At 41.6% G+C, this 25,550-nt stretch overlaps 3 protein-coding genes across 3 annotated transcripts in view; 1 reads left to right on the top strand and 2 right to left on the bottom strand.

Annotated features, from left to right (window-relative positions):
* Window positions 1-4,426, bottom strand: part of frmpd1b (FERM and PDZ domain containing 1b) — a 28,007-nt gene extending 23,581 nt beyond the window's left edge. Inside the window, exon 1 of the mRNA XM_076287512.1 lies at window positions 4,128-4,426. The gene's annotated coding sequence lies outside the window, so the exon portion shown is untranslated. The remainder of the gene's footprint in view (window positions 1-4,127) is intronic.
* A 929-nt stretch (window positions 4,427-5,355) lies between these two features.
* On the top strand, window positions 5,356-9,915 carry gnpda2 (glucosamine-6-phosphate deaminase 2). The gene is made up of 7 exons (XM_076287514.1): window positions 5,356-5,455; window positions 5,896-6,034; window positions 6,171-6,272; window positions 6,663-6,845; window positions 7,155-7,339; window positions 7,585-7,759; window positions 8,304-9,915. Exons 2-7 carry the CDS (start codon window positions 5,911-5,913, stop codon window positions 8,366-8,368), a joined length of 834 nt encoding a protein of 277 aa, XP_076143629.1. The 5' UTR covers window positions 5,356-5,455; window positions 5,896-5,910; the 3' UTR covers window positions 8,369-9,915.
* guf1 (GTP binding elongation factor GUF1) lies at window positions 9,828-22,069 on the bottom strand. The gene is made up of 17 exons (XM_076287513.1): window positions 21,615-22,069; window positions 21,409-21,520; window positions 20,871-21,019; window positions 20,700-20,780; window positions 19,377-19,454; window positions 19,210-19,293; window positions 19,050-19,114; window positions 16,707-16,910; window positions 14,207-14,346; window positions 12,314-12,437; window positions 11,563-11,695; window positions 11,114-11,257; window positions 10,729-10,862; window positions 10,543-10,644; window positions 10,212-10,331; window positions 10,091-10,127; window positions 9,828-9,962 (listed from the first exon to the last, which is right to left on the bottom strand). Exons 1-17 carry the CDS (start codon window positions 21,813-21,815, stop codon window positions 9,828-9,830), a joined length of 2,043 nt encoding a protein of 680 aa, XP_076143628.1. The 5' UTR covers window positions 21,816-22,069.
* Between the last annotated feature and the right edge of the window lie 3,481 nt (window positions 22,070-25,550).

A 25,550-nucleotide genomic window follows, 5' to 3' on the forward strand; every position in this document is an offset into this window, starting at 1 on the left:
AGTTCTTTTTCAAATCTGTTGGCCAACCACACAGGCTCACTGTTTAACACTCAAACTGTTTGAGTCCAGAGGTTTGTCACTATCTGTCTACTGAACTCGATTTAATCTGGCTCGGAATTGAATCAATGATAATCTAGCTCTGTGCAACTCCCTAAACTGTCTTGGTGCAAATCTGACGGCAGTGAATCAATGGCGGGGCCAAGTTGTGTCAGCCACAAGAGAAACCAGATAAGGCCACAAAAGAAAAACTCAAGAGTCTATCAAGATTATCTGGAACCAGGACAGGCTGCAGAGACAGTTGTTTTTTCGTCTTAAATCTGCAAGCCCTCGAATGAAAGACAGAAGGAATGTTATTTATGCCAAGTGCATAATCTGAGACACTCATGACATCTCCTCAGAAACCCTTTGAATAATCAGCAACCGCACTTAGATTCTCTTTTTCTCTCTCACAATGTTGGCACGCACAAATATGCACACATGCCCGCACGCATACACACACACATGCAAACACACACATACACACACAGACACACACAGACACGCAGACACACACACACACACACACACACACACACACACACACACACACACAACAAACTCACTGCAGACTTCCAATTAAACATATTGCGCAAAGTGTCTGTTTACTTAATCTTTTTCTTTCTCCCTCTCTAACACTCTCTTTCCCTCACACACACATAAAACACACACACAAACACTCTCTCACACACTCTCTCTTTATTTTCCTGGGCTTGATAGTCTGCGTGGAATCAGAGCTGACATTCTCTGTGTAGAAGCTCTTTGGCAGCCATACAGAGTGCTCTGTGCTAAAATCTAATTAAACCTTTGAGTGTCAAAGCTGGCCAGGTCGTCCAGCGCTATGGAGCCACAGTCTACAGGACTGTCAGTAGGGGCCACACACAATTACCCCGAGACCAGCTCAGGTGCTACGCGGGGCAGACACGCAGGGCAGCCTACATGGGCACGTCCACGCTCCCCCACCCTGCGTGTATCCACAGATCCTGTTCACATGGGAGCGGTCCAAAGGTTTTAATTCAGTCCAGCCAAATGACAACGTTTGTCCTCTTTTAAACGGCTCTGATTAGGGCCTGGCATGAGAATCATGAATCTCCTCCTCTGTAGGGACACGGAGCGCTACAATTTGTGTTCTTTTCACTTCAATGACACAGGGCCGCCTTAATGAGAATATTCTCTGACCGTAAAAGAGGGACAAAAACAAACTTGATTTAACCGGGGCCTTCCCTAGGGCCTAGTGTGAGCATCGCTCTCTTCACTGGTGTCATCGATGGTCGAACAAGTGCTGGACTTTGAAAGCACCACATCTGTTTCAACTGCAAGGCTCCAGGAGAGCCTTCAGTCTTTACAAAAAGCTTTTACACAGGCAACAAATACAAATTATTACTCAATTTTACGAAAAACATTGTTACATAACAGAAAGCACAGAGCAAACTAATCCAATCCTCTGACGACAGGGATTATTATCATTATTATTTATTTCAGTTTTATTTCTTTATCCTTCCACCAAAGCAACAGCTGGCTGTTGTTGTTTTCTGAATGTCTATGACTTTGCGTTTCCTCTTTACTTCTAATTAAATCTGCAGTCTCTTTTCACTTTCCGCCTGTCAGTCCAGTCCATTAGTGTAATACAGATGGAACCTTCTGCGCGCCTTTCAATTAAATTCTCCCAGCAACAATGACTACCGACGCCGAGTTCCCAGTGTACTTTTAAATCTTTCAACCACTTAGAGATTAATCATCTGGTGTGTCCATTTCATTTCTTTTCTGCCATACACACTGACGCAAAGGGCCACATAGGGTCACCTCTGTTAGGCTGGTACCTCATAAAGGGAAGTGAAATATTCCCCACAGGCTTTCATGCAGACAGTGCTTGTGCCTATTTGTATCATGAAATGCATTTGTGCTGGTTTTGCATTTGTTTTGAGATACTGAAATCATATGTAGCCTATGGCCTGGGGCGATGTTAGACTGGGGTCTACGAAAGTCCATAGTGTTGGGTTTCAATTATATAGTTTTTGAGATTATATTGAATGCTCAGTTTAATGGCACCTCTGGCCACTGACATAATGAGGAAGGCCTGTAACATATTTTCCCAAACCAAGCCAAGATACTTCCCCAAACTTGTACAACTGAATGCAGCAATAAGTAGATTTATTGTCTTTTTGAACGAGGAGGCAGTTTTATGGAGGACAATGAGACATGCTCTGCCAGACAGAAAGAAAACAACAGACAAAGGCAAAAAAAGGAGAAGACCAAAACCAGAAAAATCTATCACAGGCTCCGCTCTATTCATTCATGATGACACAGACATTCTGATAATAAGCTACAACGTTATTCCTGAGCAGATCAGCAAAAACGTACAAAATCTGCACGATCGATAACTATCTAGTCTCGCTGTGGCCCAAACAGATGAAACGATGGATGAACAGACCCAATTCACAGTGGGATAACTTCCTGGTCAAGTAATTGAATGAGCCTAAAACGAAATAGAATTGATTATAGCAAGTAGCCACAGGACCAGGAGGACAGCACCATCATAGACGCTGACTTCCAGCACTGCGGTGCTGTGGGAGAGGAGTGTCAGTGGGGCTGCCAGTTATTCCTGATGTGCAAGTATTGCCTGACTGCTCCTCTCACTACAGAATAAGCGCTCAGAGCAACAGCTTCATCACATGTTCCTCATTCATCTCTGAGTCATTGCACAGAGCCTAGAGCTAACATACACACGCACGCACGCACACACACACACACACACACACACACACACACACACATGCACACGCACGCACGCACACACACACACACACACACACACACACATGCACACACACACACACACACACACACACACACAAACACACACACACCTATAAACACACACAGATGTGCACACACACACACACACACACAGCCAAAACAAACAAACGTGTGTATGCATGCATAAGCAGTACACATGTGTGTGTGTGTGTGTGTGTGTGTGTGTGTGTGTGTGAGAGAGAGAGAGAGAAGGGGAGAGGGAGAGAGAGAGAGAGAGTTGATGTAACATGTTACCATTTTGTAACCTCTAAAAACAATTTTCTTCTTTGACAGTGAACACTGCCACAATCAAAGCAGATATATGATTTCACACTGATCAACTACAGAACATGACATGCTAGCTGCTGCCTTTCTTGGTGGAGGGCAGTCTGATCTGAATCAGACCTCGCCCACTCCAAAGATACTGAGCCCTATTCATCAGCAGGTTTACTAATCACTCAATGAATCACTTGATTGATTTTGAATATCACAACTTCAATTCAGTTAGGCCTATTTCTTAATTTCCCATCTGGCGATATGCGGTGGTTAGAGCTAGGATACATGATGATACATGCACACTACGGCACAATGCCCACTGCCTGAACAGCTAACCCGGAGGCTCGAGCATGGGGTTTGCGTGGCATGTGTTAGCTCAGATCGACTAGATTAGGCTATATAGGCCTATATGGTCGGCTGCTGAAAAATAAAATAGCCTACACTAACCAGCACAGCGGTTATGTTTCTTGGTTAGTGTGAATATGGCAAATGCACTTAATGCAGGTAAAACTACCATTAACTGATCCTATAATAGAATTTAAATATATTCTGTGTAACCTATAGGCTGTTATTAAAGACGTATATGGCAAAATATTCATGTCATTTCAGACATGATGTCTCCCCCTTTACAGGCTGTGATAATATCATACAAATAGATCAAATTAGCCTCTTAATTAAACATCGCAATTTTGCCAGGAGATTTAAGCAAAGGATGAAGTCATGCTAGATTAGCCGGTAAACAAAGGAAAAAATGGTCAAGTCTTGTGTGGTTTTCTCCTTTAATCTTAATCCGATTTAGATCTCTCTCGCCATGTCATCGACGAGAACAAGGCTGGATAGGTTACGCATCAATGCAGTCGGAACCATCCTCAAGATCAAAGGAAAAAACATGCTGCTCAAGCGCGGCTCCCTGACCCAAATATTCTGTAGGCTATACCATGCAAGGTGCAAGCAGTATGTCGTTGGTCTGTCGCCTACCATTCATTGACAATGTGAATAGAAACGTAAAACTAACTCACCTCGTGGTTCAGTAAGGGGTAGTGTAGGGGGTGTGGACCGTCGTGGTCCGTGTGATGAAGAAGAATAGAAACAGTTCCGAAAGCTGTTAGTTCTCCGGAATCCGTTCGGGACGGGGCGTGCGTAAGGTTGAGTGTTTGGGCTGGATGCTGTCAGTGAGCGAGGACCGCTCTCGACCGCTTAATCCCTGGCTGGAAGATCTACCCCACCCCCTCCCTTTGCCTCCTTCTGCCTTCTCCGCTGCTCCGTCTCACAGCATTGTTCTCTCTGCCTCAGACGGTCTGCCCTATAGGGTCCTCCTCGCAAGGTCAGTTTAACTGAGGAAAGAGCGAAGATAATAATAATAATATAAATAATAGTAATAATTATAGGATAATAGCCTAATAATAATAATAATAATAATAATAATAGGTAAATTACACTACAATTGGGAAATAAAGGTGAGGCTAGGCAATTCTTATCCTTTTCATTTTTTAAGAATCATCTAAATGCCTATTTTTTGGGTTGATAGGTAGGCTACCCTATATAGGTCATCTATGAGCCTACAGTAAACCCTCAACTGGGCCTTACTCAACAGGATGTGTAGGCTAGTCATCTCAGTTAATTCTGAGGTGCTGTTGCTCAGATAAGCAGCTCGTGTCGTTTGTCTGTTGTGGGCCACCATACATGAAAATTAGGATGTTTCCGATTTTTGGCGTCAAAACATATGACCGGAAACCAATCATGTGATCAACCAAATTGTGAAAAAACAGAATTACTGTGAATAATCGTCATGAAAGTCTTAAGATAGTGATCTATGTTTCAAATTAAATGTCATTAAATCAGCCTCAACCCTCTGTTCTCTAAGTCCTGGTTAGACATACAAAATGTAGCTGTATGGGACTTTAATAGCATAGGTCTCTAATTAGGCCACTTGATTTAAACAAATAAAGTGATAATATAAATAACTTAATGGCAGATTGCACTGTAGCCTAGCATATGACAAAATATTGGCTTATTTATTTTTTAATTTCTTATATGTTCTAATTTCTGTCATTAAATTGTATAATATGATATATATCCCCATGTGTATGACAAATGTTAACTTTGTTTTTTTTATAAAGCTCATTAAATAAGCATAAAAGTGAGAATACGCGAAAATACAATAAAAATACTTTTATTTTGACACATTATTTTTACTCTTTCCGGATGTGAAGTAGTTTAGTTATCAACGTTGTTGTATCATCACAATCCTACTTAAACTGTCTACTACTGCACAGCTTTCAAGCAAACACTCCACTGTCTCAGAAACACTCCTTGCTTACATTTTGATGTTGTAATTTTGTACCACGTAAGTATCTTGTAACAACCCATGTGTTATTTTAATACTTTGACAGTCCATGCAACGTACGATGATGGTAATTTAACAGAGGTCCGTTTATCAAACATAATAGTTACACAAATGTAAGGATAGCCTATGCATTTTCGGTATGGGTACAGTAATACAATGTTGCTGTTACGTGTAAATGAAACTGTAGCTATTCTAAGCCTGCTACTGTTGTTCTGAAGTAGCTACAATAATTCAGTATGCTAATGTTATTGCAATGCTGCATTCCTGCATTATGTAGGCTACAGCAAGAAATTCCTCAAAAACTGGAAAAACTGCAGTTGATTTGTTTTTCAACAACGTCACGGTCATGAGGGATGTTTTTTTAGTATTTAATTAGATTCTTGTGAAAGCTTTTTTTTTTATAGCCTATGCTTTGACACTTTTTAAACTTTCCCTTGCAGTTTCTCCCAGCAAACATGAGGCTAGTGATTCTAGATGACTATGACCAGGCCAGCGAGTGGGCAGCCAAATACATCAGGAACAAAATAATCCAGTTCAAACCAACAGCAGACAGATACTTCACTTTGGGTCTTCCTACTGGTAGGCTATGTCTTATGTTAACATCTTTGATTTTATGTAATTGGCACTCTGACTAGCAGTAACATTTTAATGTAATCTTTAAATTCAAATAGCCTTCCATATAAGCCTAATCATTTTATATTTCTCCCACTTCTAGGGAGTACTCCACTTGGATGCTACAAGAAACTGATTGAATACCACAAAAGTGGAGATATTTCCTTTAAGTATGTTAAAACATTTAACATGGACGAATATGTTGGTAAGTCCTGTTTCACATCAGAAAATCACAGAGACAATGATATTACAGTAAGTTAGTTTGTCCACACAAGAAAGTGAAGTTCACAGGTATCTGTACATGCTATCTTTTTTGGTGGCACTAGGTCATTGGATACGTGGAAATGGTCCCTTCTGGCAACATATTTCTCATACCAGTAGGACATGATTTAGTAGTTTTCATGTCCTACATGTCCTCGCCATTAATGCTGACTCTGCATCTGAATTTTCCATTTCACATTAAGTGCCAGTGCTGATGTCCACCCAGTGCCCAGCAATATGAATATCCTCCCACAGATCATCCTTAGGCTTTACCTGCCAGTATATTAGTGGGAAAAAACGAGTTGTAAGACATACAATTAACCTGCATCACCAGGCCTCCCAAGGGACCACCCAGAGAGTTACCACTCTTACATGTGGAACAACTTCTTCAAATACGTCGACATCGAGCCCCAGAATGCCCACATCCTTGACGGGAACGCCCCTGACCTCCAGACAGAGTGCGACGCCTTTGAGGTGAAGATTAAAGAGGCTGGTGGCATCGACCTGTTTATGGGGGGTACGCAAAACACATTCTAACACTGTCCTAGCAGAAAGTCGTGCAGGAAATATCAAATATCAAATGTTAATATCAGTAAAGGTACAGCTGGAAGATTACTCCCTATAATTTGTTATGATTGATAACTCTTATTTTCTCCGTAGCAAGATGTTTTGTCTAGAAAACAAATAGAAATGCAGGGTTTAGAATGGGAAGAACAGATACAGTACACATAGCTGTATTTGAAACCTTCTTCTACTTTTGATCTGGATAAAGGAACATTACATCTAAATTCACACAACTCTGGTGTTTGCTCTCTCTTCTCCCTAGGTATTGGTCCAGATGGACACATTGCCTTCAATGAACCTGGATCTAGCCTGGTGTCTAGGACAAGAGTGAAAACCCTCGCAAAGGACACTATTGTAGCTAATGCCAGGTTCTTTGGGAATGACCTATCCAGGGTGCCCACGATGACTCTCACAGTCGGTGTCGGAACAGTGATGGATGCCCGGGAGGTGAAACAACATAATTTACCCATGTTTCAAAATTAAATTAAAAAAGTAAATTGAAGGCAGTGGAATCGAATGTGTGTTCTGGAGAGTTTCCAACATGATGAGCCATACATTTTTAGTGATGACCGTACCATCGGTGTCAAACATGAATATAAATGTTTTGTAAGAGAGACATGATTCAAAGCTAAGCCTGTTGACTGGTGTCTGAAGTGATGGCACATCCTCCTTCTTTTCCGGTGTCCTCTCAGGTAATGATCCTCATCACAGGAGCACACAAGGCCTTTGCCTTGTACAAGGCCATCGAGGAGGGGGTCAACCACATGTGGACGGTGTCCGCCTTTCAGCAGCACCCCCACACCATCTTTGTGTGTGATGAGGACGCAACTCTGGAACTCAGGGTCAAGACTGTGAAGTACTTCAAAGGTAACATTCTTTCCTCAGAGATGACTCTGCCATATGAAGGACTTCTCATGAGATCAGGATGAGATTTAACCTGTGTTCAGTCTCTTATAGTGTATGTTGCCATGTTTTTTTTAATGGGGACATACTGTACATGCTTTCTTGTTTCAATGTATGCTTAGAATTTGCCCCGACATATATCCGACACAACAGCTTTCATGAATACAGCTTTTGTGGAGTATCATGAATGCCATAATTGTCCTAGACAAAACATGACCTGATATCTTAAGCCAAAAAACTAATGCTTGGAGCACAAGGATTTAGTTGAGTCGTTAGTGAGAGTCATATGCATGCTGTTGTGATTCCTGTGTCCATGAGCACGAAGAGCAGGATGCTATTAGAGAGGGGAGAGCAGTCCTTAGGGTGTAGGGACCCTCCTTAGTCTCTCGTCACGAGCCGATCATCTCACACGTCTCTCCTGTCCTATTTGTGTTGCATTCTGTGCATGGAAAATGCGCTATATAAATAAAAGAAATACTCAGTCACTCTTTTCTCTGCCCTCTTTCAGGCCTGATGCACGTCCATAACCAGCTGGTAGATCCCTTGCACAGCATCAAGGACTACAAGGACTGAAGTGGGAGAATGTTAATGTTGCCTACTTTGGGGCAATATTCCAGAAAAGTTACTGAACTCACTTAATCCAGCGCCACGTTGTTGTGTAAAATGGTCATGTGACTAAACTGAATGCAACATCTACCTATTACAGGGGCACTTTGATGCAAAGACACGGGAATGGCCGCCGCCTAACTGATCTTTGCTGAGGCTGTGGTTGGTCTTTGTATCAAACTGCATATTATCTTTTATAAATACTGTAAGTAATGCTGTGCTCATTGGGTCATGCATGTAGTGTCATTGCTGTAACATCCTGGAAAACACTATATCTCTGGTCTGAAAGAGCTGAGGAGATAGTAATAGTCTAACTCTAGTATTCCACAGCATCCCTTGCTGGGTTTTTTGAAGGGCCCATACCTAATTCAGCAGCACACTGTCAAGAAGGTAGTAGTTACATACAGCTTTATCCATGTTACATTCTTCTCTTTATACTGTGCTTTCATTTGTATCGGCCCAGTTGGGCCAAACAGTCAGACACTTTACTTTACGTTACTTTTATTTCTTTCGGTTGCTTGTGTAGTTAGAAACATTCCTTATCTTTTATACTGTAACTTGAAGTGACTTAAGCACCTCACTCTTGCCAAGGGTCACCAATACCGCTTGTTAAAGGTCTGAGGTATGAGGGAGAGCCACTGACTGAGACAGGGTTTTTGAGCCAACCTGGCTTGATTCCACAGAGCTATACTGGCTTGAGTCCATTTTTATTAAAAGGGATAAGTTGTCTAAGGTGATGTTGGCTGGCCAGTCATGTAGCTTGTATTGGTGCCTGGTTCTGTAAAATTATGGTGTTTATTTTGGTCCAACTTTCACATTTTGATAACTTGATATACAGCCATTAATGTTCCATTTCATTTAGGCCATCTAATCTGAATGTACTGTATGTTTGAAAATTATAAGTTACATTTCTGTACCTGATTAAGATCATAGGACATTCCTTTGGCCATGTATGTCTGTATTGCTGACTGTATGTCTTTTTTTCTCCAACCAGAATGATCAGATGTTACTTACATTTTTTTTCACAATATTTTAAACAGGTCTGCTTATTTTCGGATGAAATGTTACAATATTTGTCCTCAGTTTGAAAGGCGACAGGTGAGATGAAAAGAAGGTTGTGAATTCACCAACTTAGTTTTGTTTTTTTCTTTTACTTCAAGAGTACTGTCAGCATCAGCATGCAATAAAAAGTTCTTTGATTTCAATGAAACGGATCCAAACGGATCTTTTGTAGCTGTCATTTAAATACAGCATTATGCTGATACACTCCAGATCCTATCAGTGTGTCCAGTTCTGCATGTTGTTGACCTCTAGGAGTAGGTTCATCAGCATATGATGATGTCCAAATCCAGCAGCCAAGTGCCATTTCATCATGCACAGTGGTTCTGCGATAGAGTGTATCTTGATAACATCATTCTTTAACGTGTTATTTGTCCTTCCGTTTTAAAACATTAATAAATGCATCTTTGGGAACCTCTACATTCCCAATGCGACGCATTTTCTTCTTCCCCTCAGCTTGCTTTTTCAGCAGTTTCATTTTTCGTGTGATGTCTCCTCCATACTGTAGCACAACATGAAACATAAAATTGTATTACATGTCAGACACAAACCCTTCATATGCATTATTAATTAATTCATTCATTTATTCATTTATATATTTATCCAAAGTTAGCTTTGGAAAGTACTTACACATTTTGCCAAAACATTCTTCCTGTATGCTTTGATCCTAGAATAAATAAAAGAGAAGTTGGTGTTGTAGTTCTCATGTAACGTAACTTGTCCGATTGGCCACACCTTGAACCAGACTTACGTTTCTCTTGCGATGACCTTACTCCCAATGGACGCCTGGACAGCAATCTCAAACATCTGCCTGGGAATGGAGTCCTTCAGCCGTTCACACATGGCCTTGCCCATGCTATATGCCTTGTCTCTGAGAACAGGATGGCAATTCATAGGAGAAAGAGGGGTGTCAGTGGTGGGGGTGAGTAACATCTCAGTCTCACTTGCATACAAACACTCTTGTCTTTCTTTAGACAGAATGCACAGTAGCATACCATTTCTTTTTTAAATAGTCAATTACGTCTACAAAATCACTCTGTGGACATGAGGTCAGTCACTGGGGGAAATCTAAATGTCCTTACTTGTGCACAATTGTGGTGAGTTCTTCCACTGGTTTCCCATTTAAGAGGAAGTCCATCTTAATTAAATCGGCCGGCTGATAGCCGGCGTCCTCGTAGTCAAAACTGCATGAACACAGAGGGGTATGTTTGGGAACAGCCAGAGAGCATGGAATTGGGTGAGGCTGAGAGTCTTGACTGTTTACTCACCTGGCGTATCCTGAGGACATAGACTTGAGACTGTCGTAGAAATCCACCACAATCTCGTTGAGGGGAAAGATGTACTTCATCATGACCCTGTGCTCATCAATGTAGATCATGTTCTTTTGAGTAGCTCTGCGATTCTACAGGAATCAGAAATCAAATCGTTAGTTCCCCAATTACAAGCACAAGTACAAGATTTTAAAAATAATGACAACAATAAATCAAATAATCACAATAACCTATACAATGGCAGTTGATGTGAAATATATTACTCTTGTATTAGAAGTACCAATAAACACAACAAAGTATACTTCTACTTCTCTACCACACACACACACTTTGTTTTTCGAAAACAGCATCATTAAATGACAGAAGGAGGGGGAGGCTTTACCAGGCACAGTGTCATAATTTTGCCAGTGAAATCGTCAGGGGCAATAATGGTGCCAAGAACCATTGGTTCCAGGTACTCAGACACCATGGACCTGTCGGGGAACTGGGCAGGATTCACTATGGTGATTTCCTCTTGCCCATGCTCCTACAGAGAGAACAGAACCAGTCATTAGGGTGACTTTGTGTAGGAACGAGTAGCCGTGGAGATGAAGAACACCCACACAACAACTGATGTATGCATTCACTCACTAATTTCTCTATCATATCAAAAATACACATTTGTTTCGTATTTTGTTTTATGCGTTAAAATTCTGGACTTTTTCTAGTGACATACTGTGCGTGTAAGTAACACCCCATGGTGAAGTTATTAAAGACTGATAGCGCACCAGCTGTGATGCCACCACCTGGCTCCTGAAGTGGCCACTCACTGTTGCCGATGGCCAGACTTACCTTAATGAGCTTGGCCGCGGTGAGGACCGCTTTGTAAGGCACAGTGGGTGCAGTCACGATGACCGAGGCGTTGTACTCCTGCTCCAAGCGTTGGTTAAACACCTCCATATGCAGCAGGCCCAGAAAGCCCAATCTAACAGGGGAAAGAGAATGTCCTACTGAGGCCACACATATAAACAGGCTTTGGGCAGCCTTGGTTTCATTTGCAAAACAGTGTCCTCTACTGCCCTCCACCCGTCGCAGTCCTAATAGCATGTAGGGGAGATTCTCTGGTAACTACTCGGGGGCCCCCTGCACAGTATGATGTCCATTTCTACCTGCTGTGCCTCTAGATAAACCTAAATAGGAATATGCAGCTAATCAACAGCAGCCATGATAATTACTTTAGTCATGTGTAGCAGGAGAGGATGGGAAAACCTTTGGCGTATAGTGTGTGTTTTTTGTGTGTGTGTGTGTTTTTTGTGTGTGTGTGTGTGTGTGTTTCCATGTGTGTGTGTGTGTGTGTGTGTGTGCGTGTGCATGTTTTGCAGTGAATCTCTCAGGAGCGGAGCTGAGAGTTGCTGGCATATGAAATGCGTGCCCAAACCTCCAGCCGGTGCGTGTGTGTGTGCCCAAACCTCCAGCCGGTGCGTGTGTGTGTGTGTTTGAGTGTGCGTGCGTGTGCATGTGTGTGTCCAAACCTCCAGCCGGTGCGTGTGTGTGTGTGTGTGTGTGTTTGAGTGTGCGTGCGTGTGCATGTGTGTGTCCAAACCTCCAACCGGCGCCCAAAGCCAGACTGCTGTCTTTTTGCACCGTCACACTGGAGTCATTGAGGGTCAGCTTCTCCACAGCCCCACGCAAGGCCATGTACTCAGACTGGTCCATTGGGTACATCCCTGCACAAGTACAACCATACTTACTTCTATACCAATTGGTTTTTCACTTGATCTTACAAAGTTTTTTACTAGAGGATAAGTTGGGGTGAAATAGCCTGGAAAAATCCAAACTCATTGACAAAGGGGCGAATTCTCCCATTTGCGCGTAAATTGCACGTAAGCCCTTTATTTACACGCTTCAGTTACACACTTTTCAGTTACGTGCATTCTCCCATTCCCGCTTCTGTCATCACATAGCCTAACAAAGAATTGGCTCTGAGGTTTATTTATAAAGAGTCAAGACATGATTGAGGTGTGTAGATTCATAATTTAAAAACTCACTGTTGAGAAAGAAAGTTTCAATAGCAGCTGCTTCTAATAATATCAATTTATCTATGCTAACGAAGCTGTAGATTGACCTGCAGTTGCAGTTTCAAATACAGTAGAGAGACTGGCATAACAATACCAGCCTCCATTACAAACCAATCAGAGACAGGAGAATATAAACGATGCTGCTCAACAATAGTGTAGGCGTCTGTACAAATGTATGAAGGAATTCGGACAAGTTGGAATGAAATGGACAGATTTGAATGAAGTAGGCCATGGAATTATGAAATCACGTCAAGTTAAAACTGAAGATGCACGGTCGGTAAGCTCCAATTTCCAAAGGGGGTGATTATAACAGGGATTTCTCAATCTAACAATGTAGCCTCATGGATAAGGTAATGTCGAGAAATATGCCACCTTGTGACACTGTAATGGGAAAAAAAAACATAAATCAGCACCGTATCAGCATATTAAGCACCAAATTTGATACTGTAATATTAATTTGTAACGTTCTGTGTAACCTACATGTATTAAGAACTAGACCTACTGCCGACATTGAGCAATATACTGTTTCACCTCGTAGTGGCACTCGAACTTAATACAGCCCTAAGGAGCGCGTGACATATTAAGTGAAGGGGAGAATTTGCTCAGGTTAAAAAGCACTTATTTATGAGCTTTTTTTGACTCATGCACCCTTACGCACATGGGAGAATTCGCCCCAAAGTGAATAGAGTCTGGTTACTCATGATTAGGATTAATTTCCAACACTTGCATTGAGACAGGGACTAACTTTGAAGTCATTGGTCTAGCCTTACCAATCACATTGATCAGAGATTCCTAACGTTACATCCTACTTCGCCTAAATTTTACAAACTGACAATGAACAGCATCAGCAGTCAGGAAACAATGTTTTGCTGTAAATAAATGTCTGCATTTTTCCAACTCCATTTTTTGTTGTGGGGTTGCTGCTTCTGTTTATCACAATAAGTTTCGGTTTCACCTTCCCCTCTCGTCGCTGATTGGCCTGACATTTTTCTTGTCTGAGGGAAATGGTTATGAACTGTGTTCCAGCCTAGATCTCCCTGAAAGAAGATCTAGGTGGGCGGGCCAGGCTAGGGGTGAAAGGCTTTGTAACACCAATTGCAGATGCCCAAAAGTGACTGACCTGAACCTTGATTTGACAGCTTTGAAAAATGAAACGCTAACTGCATGACAGCAACATTTGCTCTGGCTTCAGTAGTGGCATATAGTTCAATAGTGTCCTCTACAGCTATTTGCTTAGCTGATAAGCATTGACCAATGTCCATGCTTTCATTTCCACACTACATTTAGACACATCACTACAAATTCAGGGCACCATAACCTCAAGTCCTTGCTAAAATGTACTAAACAATAAAAGTCAGAAGTCAACGCTAACCATATTTGATTGGCTGAAAGTCTTAAATAAAAGTGTTGGTCCATACCAGCGAATACCATGGCTTTGGCTGGTTTGAATCCTGGTAGGGGTTCCACCGGTTGTTTATGGTGATAAAGCGTGTCTCCAATTTGAGCTTCTTTAACCTCTTTCATCCCAGCAATAATATATCCTACCTGACCCGCATACCTAGGGAGAGGAGGGGAGGGAGGGAGGTAGGGAGGAAACATTAATTAGTGTTGGAGAAATATAACAATATATATCTGTCTGCTTATGTTGACAATTCACCCTTCGCTAAGTCCCGCCCTCCTTAGTTACTGTTGCTATGCCTGACAAGCTTTAGCACCCTGCACGTCTATTACATAGGGGGAGAACCGGGACTTTTCAATGAAATGTAATTTACAAAGACATCGTACCACACTGAAAGCTAATACTTTGTCACTAGCAACCTACATCTGACCTCTGTCAAATACAGTTGGAATTTCATCTCTGAACAAAACCGTTCATGAGTTATTTAAGCAGAAGTCGAATGTGCGTTTTGTTTCATTCGACTCTCCTGGCCAGAATGAATGGAACAGGCATGGGGGACAAAATAAACATACCATTTAAGCTATGTACTTCCCACAACTTCAATATTTGACAACATATCATGAATGGTACTTCAAATAGGTGTTATTTTAAATAGATTGCTGATGGGCTATACATCTTGGTGAACGACTGTTAACAACTTCTTGCCGTTATCGTGAAGCGTGTATATCTTGCGGTTATGGAAATATCATGCAATATGCCATTTTTTATAGTTAAAACAATATGTGTTCCTAATTATATCATGTTTCTATAGTGTAACATGTTATTTCACTGTGTCTTTACGTCGGTTAGGGCACCACACATCCAAATAACTGCCCTTCATGACCCACAGGCCTTCAGTCTCCACAGGTTAACATGGCAAAACTCGAAAAGCTTGTCAGACCTCCCGTGCCTAGTGATGGGTTGCTAAGCCACGATTGGCCTGTGGCGGTTTTCGGGTGTGGCTTAGCGAAGGGTGAATTAAGAATCACTGACTTAAAAGAAACATGTAAGTGTTCTGATTAAGTGTTAACACTGCTCTACACTGCCTTAAAATAAATAAGTATTTTGTTAATTAATCAAGTTTAGTTCACATGCATCCTTATGATGCTGTTTTAGTTCAGTTGTATCCTTACGATACTGTTTTGAGTATCGTATATTTGAGTATCTGATGTTTTGATCCACAAATATGAATCTTCTGTTCTGTCATTTTGACTCTTAAGTTTAGTTATAAATCTGATGTTCTGTTTATTATTGTGTCTTAGTCTGCGAACATGAACCTTGTGTTCTGTTTATTGTTCCGCTTTTTGCCAATATCTAGACATGTCTAATATCCAGACATGCCGAGTTGCCCGAGTGAAAGTGTAAAACCAACCACAGAGGAACGGAGAGAAGCTCATGTCACAATCCTGGAATGTTTTGTCCGACCTGAGGGTCAGGCCATGTCATATTTTAGACCATATTTTAAAGCGATGGTTCAGAGTAATTTCACCCTAGGGTCCTTTGCACCATGACCCCGAGCCAAACACCCTCCCAGAACCTGTTTTCCCTTGGTCGAACCCTGGTCGAGTAGCCCTGTCAGAAACGAATGAGTTTCTGCAGGCGTAATGGAACCAACTTTTATCTCGTAAATTACCCCACTAATAATGCCCTGAATGGTACGTAACTTCTACAGTATGTTCTTTACTCATAAAACGAGGCATTGAAAAGTTTGTAAGTACACCAGGAGTTTATTTAAATAACACTTGCCTGATGGATGCTATTATCTGCTACTAAACCACTGCGTCGACGTCACTTCTGTGATTTGGGAAAAGCCCGTAAAAGTCCTGGCAGATAATTGTTGCAAACTGGTACTACGAACAAAATATTAGTGCATTCCTGGATCTACATCCTTTGAAACTCATTAGTTTCTGACAGCGCTACTCGACCAGGGTTCGACCAAGGTTCTGGGAGGGTGTTTGGCTCGGGGTCATGGTGCAAAGGACCCTAGGGTGAAATTACTCCGAACCATCGCTTTAACTGTCACTCCCTGATTGTATGATATAAAAGAAGCTTGTCTGTAAGAACATGTCAGAGTTTGGGTATGAACCATTGCTTTGTCTCATTCTCTCTCTTTGCAAAGATAATACAATTGTATTGTTCTTTTGGATCACTGGCTCCTGTCTTTTTTGCGTCTAAGCGTACAAAATTATCTAACAATTAGTCTCAATGTAAAATAGTCAATTTATTTTGTAATCTATCAGCCATTTAGTCATAAATTATAACAACAATTTCAGAATATAGTAGAACAACAACATTATAACAGTATAAGAACTGTCAGTTGATCTCGGCATCTGGCCTAGTGCCTATGGCCAAATTATATCTGTGGCAATATCCTTTACCAACCCCACTCCCACTCATAGTATACTGCTTAGTTTTGTGATAGCAGTGATGGCAAAGAGAATAGAATAACAACAAATGACCAGTTAATATTAAATGCTCACAGTGTTTTTGTAGGATGCTCATCAGGTCTAAGGACACCGAGCTCATTCACTTCGTAGGTTTTACCCAAGTGGGCAGACGAAATCTTATCCCCTTTAGACACTTGGCCCCCAAAAAGAGCAATGTTGGCGACGACCCCCCTGTAGTGGTCAAACGTGGAGTCAAACACCAAGGCTCGGAAAGGATCCTCCTTTTTGGCGGTGGGCCTTTCATGGGGACAGACAAAAACAGGAGTATGTCAGCATGCTTATGGATGTCCTGAGGTGTTAGTTTCAAAACAAGCTCTAACATTTTCGCCCCTGAGGTTGTAAGGGCCTGCAGCTATAACACAAGTTAAAAGCATGCCTGCCTGAAATCTCTACATACACGCAATAGCTGAAATTCCAGCAGAATTGCAACTGTGGGACTCCAACATACATATGTAATTAAAGCGATGGTTCGGAGTAATTTCACACTAGGGTCCTTTGCACCATGACCACGAGCCAAACACCCTCCCAGAACCTGTTTTCCCTTGGTCGAACCTGGTCGAGTAGCGCTGTCAGAAACTAATGAGTTTCTGCAGTCGTAATGGTACTAACTTTTATCTCCCGAAACTTCTACAGTATGTTCTTTACTCATAAAACGAGGCATTGAAAAGTTTGTAGGTACACCAGGAGTTTATTTAAATAACACTTGCCTGATGGATGCTATTATCTGCTACTAAACCGCTGCGTTTTTTCCGTAATTTGGGAAAAGCCCGTAAAAGTCCTGGCAGGAAGCATGCATAAGGATGTAGATCCAGGAATGCACTAATATTTTGTTCGTAGTACCAGTTTGCAACAATTATTAGTTAAAACTAAGTTGTAAACACTTCGGAAAAAAATATATTAAGAACTGGATATACCAAAAAACTTTGATGTAATCGCTTCCTGTCAGGACTTTTACGGGCTTTTCCCAAATCACGAAAGTAACGTCGACGCAGCGGTATAGTAGCAGATAGTAGCATCCATCAGGCAAGTGTTATTTAAATAAACTCCTGGTGTACCTACAAACTTTTCAATGCCTCGTTTTATGAGTAAAGAACATACTGTAGAAGTTTCGTACCATTCAGGGCATTATTAGTGGGGTAATTTACGAGATAAAAGTTGGTTCCATTACGCCTGCAGAAACTCATTAGTTTCTGACAGCGCTATTCGACCAGGGTTCGACCAAAGGAAAACAGGTTCTGGGAGGGTGTTTGGCTCAGGGTCATGGTGCAAAGGACCCTAGGGTGAAATTACTCCGAACCATCGCTTTAAGTGCCACTTAACCCGAGCTGAGAGTAATTCATAGCATTGTCAGAACACACTTTCACTCTAGTCATTATGGTCTGGCAGACATTATAGTCTGGGTTAGGAAAGTCACTAAGGTGTGTCAATCACAATTACACAGACAGTTATTAGACCTCTTAGTAGCTGCTACAGCTCACACCGGGCCTGAAAATATGTTGGGCTGTGCTTTCCTCTGTTGGGGAATCCCAGACAATAACCTTATAGCCTGAAGGGATCTGGGACAGGAGCACACTGTCTAGTGGTACAAGGATACCACTAGACTACACAATTTGTAGACTTGCTTGCCTACAACAACAAGCCAGCTACACTGGCTACCTATGGCGGCCCGCATCAAATTCAAGGCTCTAACGCTTGCCTACAAAGTAGTCTCCGGTTCTGCTCCCACCTACTTGAATGCCCTCATACAGACATACGCTACCTCCAGACCCCTGAGCTCCTCAGACGAACGACGTCTAGCTCTACCACCGGTACGCTCAGGCCAATCCAAACTTTTCTCATCTGTTGTTCCTCGTTGGTGGAACACACTGCCAGTTCCTACAAGGGCAGGGACATCCCTCTCCATTTTCAAAAAACTCCTGAAGACCCAGCTCTTTAGAGAACATCTCCTCTCATAGCAACACTTACAACAAGTCTTGCTGATCCTAGCACTCACCAGCCGTCTTAAACTGACAAGTAACTGTTAAAAACAGCACTCACTGATGCACTTATTCTTACTGTACTCTAATGCTTTTTAAATTGTCCTAAATTGTTGAGAATTGCTCTAAAACTTAAACTGTTTACCATGTTGTAAGTCGCTTTGGCTAAAAATGTGTCAGCCAAATGTAATGTAATGTAATGTAATGTAATGTAATGTAATAATGATAGCAAAGACAGGCAAGACATGTTGTATTTTCAATCCATTATATATATTAGTCAAGTGAGAATTTGACTACAACAAACCTAACCTCTCTCACTCACACTCTCGTACACGCACACTGAAACTGAATTTGCAACTTTTCATGATTACACTGAGATTATCTGAAAAACATGACTTACGCTGGGATCCTTTTCACAACCTCTTGGAGAACTTGTTCGACGTTAGTGCCCTGCTTGGCAGAGATCTACCGACAACAACAGAACAACCCAGACAAGAGGAGTCAGCCGAGTTGGCAGACACACAAATGTGCTTTTAAAGGCCTGGTCAAAACGCACTCACCCTAATGCACTCCTCCTTTGGGATGTCAAAGACCTTTTCAATCTGCTTCTCCACCCTCTCCGGATCAGCGTTTTTAAGGTCAATCTGAGAAAAGCGCCCAAACACACGTCAGCAATTACATGACAGCTTCTTAATCGATAGGCATTTGGTTAATGTCACCTGTGTACCTTGTTTATAACTGGGATGATGGCAAGCTGAGCTTCAAATGCCAGGTAGAAGTTGGCCACCGTCTGCGCTTGAATCCCCTTGAAGCAAGAAATAAATCAATTCATGAAATCTTGTTTTAACAGCACTTTTCATAGGCCTAATACAGAAAATCCATTCTCATTTGACTCTGAACACTTAAGAACACTAAATGCTATTAGCATTTAACAGATTTGTTTTTTTTTTAAATACACAATACATTACCATGAATACCTAATTGACAACATACTATGGGTTCATGAAAGCAAATATCAGTAGTCATGAAACAATGACCAACCACAACATTTAATACAACTTGAAGGACGCGGTTTCTTAACAATAACAGACATGAACGTGGAATTTAATTTAAAACATTTGGTTACAAGAAAAATATTTCTTGTAATAACAATTTGTTGTTAAGTTAAACTTCACTGCTGGTATCGCCCCTGGAAGTTGTAAATCAATGAAGACTTCCCAGATCCACTCTCAGTCTCAACTGAGATTTGAGAAGAAGTCTGGTGTAAACCAGGCTACAACAAATCTGCATCTAGGCACAGAGTATCTGAAAAGACATCCATGAATGACTGCTCATATCATATTGTTCATCTAGTTTATTCTTCTTGCTAGTGAACAAAGCTGTGACAAAGTAAACCCTGGATTAACATTACATTTAACTCCCTCACCATGATTGTTATTAAAGCTGCAGTTGGCAAGTCTGACAGATTGAGGGAACTTAACCAAAATTTGGAATGTTTACAACTCTCATGACCCTCCCCCACTACTACCGAGCACCCTCTCGTCGAGTTTGTGTTCGTCAGTGCGCACCAGACTGCGATTGACAGTCAAATCTCACACAGCCCAGCTCTCATTGGACCAGAAGAACCGGGAGCTGTGGATTTTTGCAAAACAAATAACAGGCTCTAGGTGGAGGTGGAAGTGCGTGTATTTTCTAAAACCGGCTGATTTATGTTGTTCTGTCGGAGCAGTGTCGGTTTCAGTCAATATTTAAAAAAAATCTTGCCAACTGCAGCTTTAATGACTCCAAAATGTCTTTCCCAACACAATGCCACAGTATTGAGACAATCTGACAAGCCATTTCCTATTTAGGATTCTCTCACATTCTACATATCTGTTTAGAAGTTCAGATGCATCAGTAATAGTCAACATATGGTCTTAAATAGATAAGGAAATACTTATGTATACACACACACACACACACACACACACACACACACACACACACACACTCACACACACACAACTTAGTTACAGGCTTCACTATAATCTATAGCCTATTCATAACTCACCTGGTTGGCATCAACAACAAGAAGAACTCCTTGGCAAGCAGAAATGGACCGTGACACCTCATAGCTGAAGTCAACATGACCCTTAACAAAGAGCACAGTGTTGTGAATGCCATGACAGAGTCAATACAGAATTAAAAAAAAAGTAACTATTCTGTCTAAACAAGGACTTACTGGTGTGTCAATGAGATTGAGTAGGTATGTTTCATCTTGGTGCGTGTAGAACAAGGAGGCAGTTTGGGCCTTGACTGTGATGCCTCTCTCACGCTCCACCTGTAGTTTATCAAGCACTTGCTTGTTCTTCTCCGTTTTTACAATGGCCCCTAACAAAAAAGAATAAGCTCAAGTCAGTGAGTAAAATTGGAACTGTGGGGAAAGGCATTATTTGTGGAATCACGTGAATATCACTCTTTTTCTCAGTTTGGTTGACCTAACGGATATGACCTACTCCCCGATGCGTGCATCCACAAACTTTTGAAGCTTCATTATTGTTGCTCACATTTATGCATTCTCAAGCAAATGCCGCAACTGTCTCCTGCTCTCTATTCTGAGAGCTTTAAATCCAAATACGTGTAGGCCAGCATTGTCAAGAACCCTCAGTATTCTCAGGCAGAATCACAATCATTAGTAGGTAGGCTTCTTTAAATCACACCATCAGTTATCAATAATTTGAGGTTATTTGGGGTCAAGAAATCTAAAAACCTGCACTTACCTGTTATCTCCAATAGCCTGTCAGCTAAGGTGCTCTTCCCGTGATCGATGTGGGCAATGATACTGAAATTTCTTATCTTGTCGACAGGGAAGTTTGACATGTCAATGCCTCGCTATGAAGGGAGAGGACACGCTTAAAACATTGCCAAGCCATTTCAATTGCATTGATAGAAACATTAACTCAATTGGTAGGGCACATGTTGATACCTTTTCGGCACTAGAACTGTAACCTTTGGAAAGGTGTTCTGGTAGACATATCACTGCACTTTTCATCCACCGGTGCCTAGCCAGCGTGCATATAGCACTGTAATCCTGGGTACGTCTTCTAATCGTGCATATTTTCAAATCAAGAAAACGTGTCATCAAGGGCATAACCTGCCCACGAGTATTAAATAAAGATAACTGCATATTTCGAGCGTTTGCTACCTAGCTACCATAATTACAACTCAAGGCAGCTAATCCCAGCTATAACACTTTGACAGCTCTCTCCTTGTGTAACCTCAGCATGAAACTACTTGGTGATGTCTGAGGTCACACGAACCCGATATCAGAAAAGCATTCCGTGCTAATACTTATCGTTGACAGTTTTAGTCAATTAATTAGAAGCGTTTCTTGTAGGTTTCAAGTACTCATATAAAAATTCAGTGTGACAATCAAGGAGGCTGCCATCTTGGATTCGCAGTGATTTTTGGGAAATGTAGTCTTCTTATTTTTATATACATGAGCTAAACGCGCTGAAATTCTTCAGGACATAACCCTCTGGACGATATGATCTATCGTATGTAGCTTAGATATCGACAACACTATGATACATCACTAACTTATAAGCATATGCCCACAGACAGGCTTCTGAATGTTAAATATTAAATTAGTCTACATTTGTAGGCGTTTCATCTGATCTGCTTCTTTAGGCCTATTGTTGGGACATCTCTCTCTCTCTCTCTCTCTCTCTCTCTCTCTCTCTCTCTCTCTCTCTCTCTCTACCCATCACTAACAGGACACGTGTTGATTTTGGAAAATATTTTATAATCATATTTGTTACTAAAAATGTCCACAAAGTGGCAACATAGCTTAATTTCGAATACGCGAATACTTTAGAGTGGTTCCATGTACAACCACAAGGGAGCGCCACGAACACAAAAAATGTGACAGCCAAAAAAAAAAAATGAAAAGAATGGATTTCCATGGCAACATAGCAACCCACTCATCCTAAGTATGTATCCTGAAAGCTGCCCTGATAAGGCATCAAATGAAATATCTCTCAGGTGCCTTTATCCTTGTCAGCTATCTGTCTTTGTCAAGCCTCTCTCTCCTAGGCGGTGAATGTCTATTCATCTCTGACCTATTCAGCACATCTTTAGTGTAATTCAGATGACATGTCAAGTAATATTTACAAGACCTTTTTATGTTGTGTCACATACAAATACTTATGTGAAAGATGAACACAAATATGTCTGAGCGTGACCACAGATTTGCTCAGAGACTGTACATCAAACACACTGACAACACAATTATATATGCACATTTTGTTATCTTCTCATACAGGCTCATGTCTTACAGATGCAAAGGGTAGAGCCACTTTTATTTCACTAAATACATTGATGAGTTATTTATGGTGTGCCGTGTTTGATAGGGAATAGAAAGTGCTAAAACTACCTGTCAAATGCATTACACCTTCTTTATTGTCCACTCTCCACATCAGAGTAATTTATCTCCTTTTCCCTGAGCAAGTACACATTTCGTTTTCTCTCTCATCAAACTATGTAGGCAATTCCAAATTGAATGCCTGTTCCTAAAAAGTGCTGCCAGGTGCCAGATGTTTTCATGACCAAAATGCATGGTAGATGTATTTATTTTTCTATTTATTGACCTTTTCACACAAGAAAACATGTCAGTGTGTTACTTTTGTTGTTGTTATCAAATGGCATGAAAATAATATATGGGGACAAAGATCCAGACACACAAAACATCCAAGTCTTATGTTTACCTCTGCCACTGTAGATACATTTATATTTCCATCTGTATCTCATGGAGCCAGATCTGGCAACAGCCCCGGTGTGTAAGAGTGCAGTCTGGAGGTGAGGTGACCGACAGGGTGTATTCCCCCCTCACTGATAATAGTGATTGGACCTGGGAGTAAGATAGAGTGTGAACTACAGCATTGGGCATGAGGCTCAAGATGGTTTTCCATGGGTTTCATTAACCGGAGCCAAGAGTAGCTGTGGGACATTGTTGTCTCTCCTGCTATAAAATAAGGGAATTCACTGAGGAAAGAGATGTGTCTGTAACATTTCCCCCCCCCCCCCAGAAATGTTCTTTGTGTGCATTTGTGTTGTGCCGTGCCTGCATGCAGTAATTGGAAGGGAAAACAAGGCCAAACACACAGGAAAATCCCAATGTGCAGCAGCCATCTTCAATTTGGCTCTGTGAATGGGCACACATTCTCCGTTCCAACTTGACCTCTGTGGAGAAGGAGGCTATTTGTCTCTGTGCGATCTGGCAGCATTTTTGGTTCAATATTTCTTATGTTTGGAGTTATTTCAAGTAATCTCCTTCACACACCATGCCGGGCGACAAATGGCCTCATCTCTGATCTTTGCTCACATTCAATCCGACTTCAATTTGGCTTCAGCTTCGCTCCTATATAAACCTGGCAGAGGGCTTCAATCAAATACCTCCTGACTCAGCCACATTAAGGTTAAAAGGGAGATTGGAGACCACAGCTGGTGATTATAATTGTTGGGGAAAAATGGAGCACCAAGGCAACCACCATCATGGAGCATTGGTGACAGACAGAGAGAGAGAGGGAAACAGGGAGATAGAGAGAGAGGGGGGGAGAGAGAGAGACAGAGAGAGAGAGAGAGCAGCCACCCACGTACCCATTTTTGCCGCAATAGAGTATACTTGTGGCCAGCACTTCAAAACAATTGTGGTTCTCAACGTGTGCTAACAGCCTTTGTGGCTCAAAACATTTTTTGGTTTCAGTCATTTAAAAATGCAAACTGGTTCCTGTTTTTTTTTTTTTAACTCCATCAAAGGTGAGCCTCTGTCAGCATGTGACGTAGGGCTGTACCTCCTGAAGTTAGTTTACATTAGGTGCCTTAGTCTTGTTAATTTCAAAGACGTAATGAAAGTGAAATGGTCTCCTACTTTTTTTCCTCAACAATTACAGGACAAGCAGGCTGATAGGAGTTTGTCATTCTGAATTAACAAGAAAATCAGTCAACACAAAGGCAGCGCTCTCCCTGAAAAGGCTCACTCTGCACTCTGTGCTTCTACCTCCAATTACTTGGATGAGATTTTCTAATGCAAGTCCGCTGGAATGGAATACAATACACTCAGATCGATCCATCTACCGCATCAGCCTTTTGAATGCACACATCTATTACCTTTAACAACATAGACACACAGCAGTTTAGTATGGGAGACAGAACTGAAGGTATTATCACGACAGTATAACCAGACATGCTAAACTATTTGTCATGTATGCTATCTTATGTTCATGTATCCAAATACTCAGACATGGACAAGGGGAAGTGTGCTATTAGGCCAGCGTTGTGTCTCTTCTCAGCTGTCCCACTCTAAAACAATATCCTGTGTCATTGTCATCCTGCAGAAGAGAACAAACACAACTCTCTCTCTGCCCCCCCTCTCTCCCTCTCTCTCTCTGTCTTTCTCTCTCTCTCTCCCTCTCTCTCTCCCTTTCTATCGACTCAGCCTGTAGCTGTTTGGGATGAAGTAAAGGAGCAACAAAATTCTCACTTCTGCTGCTATTGATTACAAACCGATTTTTTTTGTGTGCCTCCGAGTCGTAGTTATAGTTCTGAGGGTCTGCACAAAAAAAGCGTTTACACCAGGCCACCAGATGGTTTCCAGAGACTGTGGGTAACTGTGGGGCCCCGCTCAGCAGCGAGCCGAATGCTGAACATCTGATCATACAACTCTGTGATCCTTGATCAGACATTTTGCTAGAAGCCGTGCAGAAACTGGGGCCTGAGACTATTCTAATTATAGCAGCAAGAATCAGTAAGGGGGGGGACAATTGCTCCAGCCTATATGGCAACTAGAGACATGCTGTAACTTGAATTGAGCCAGACATGAAGAATTCATGATGCATATTTCATTTTCCCGAAACACTGTCTA

The sequence above is a fragment of the Alosa pseudoharengus genome, unplaced genomic scaffold (assembly GCF_046254945.1).
Source record: "Alosa pseudoharengus isolate Yale_2024_CS ecotype anadromous, Long Island Sound unplaced genomic scaffold, YU_APseudo_1.1 YU_APseudo_1.1_scf_16, whole genome shotgun sequence".
NCBI lineage: Eukaryota > Metazoa > Chordata > Actinopteri > Clupeiformes > Clupeidae > Alosa > Alosa pseudoharengus.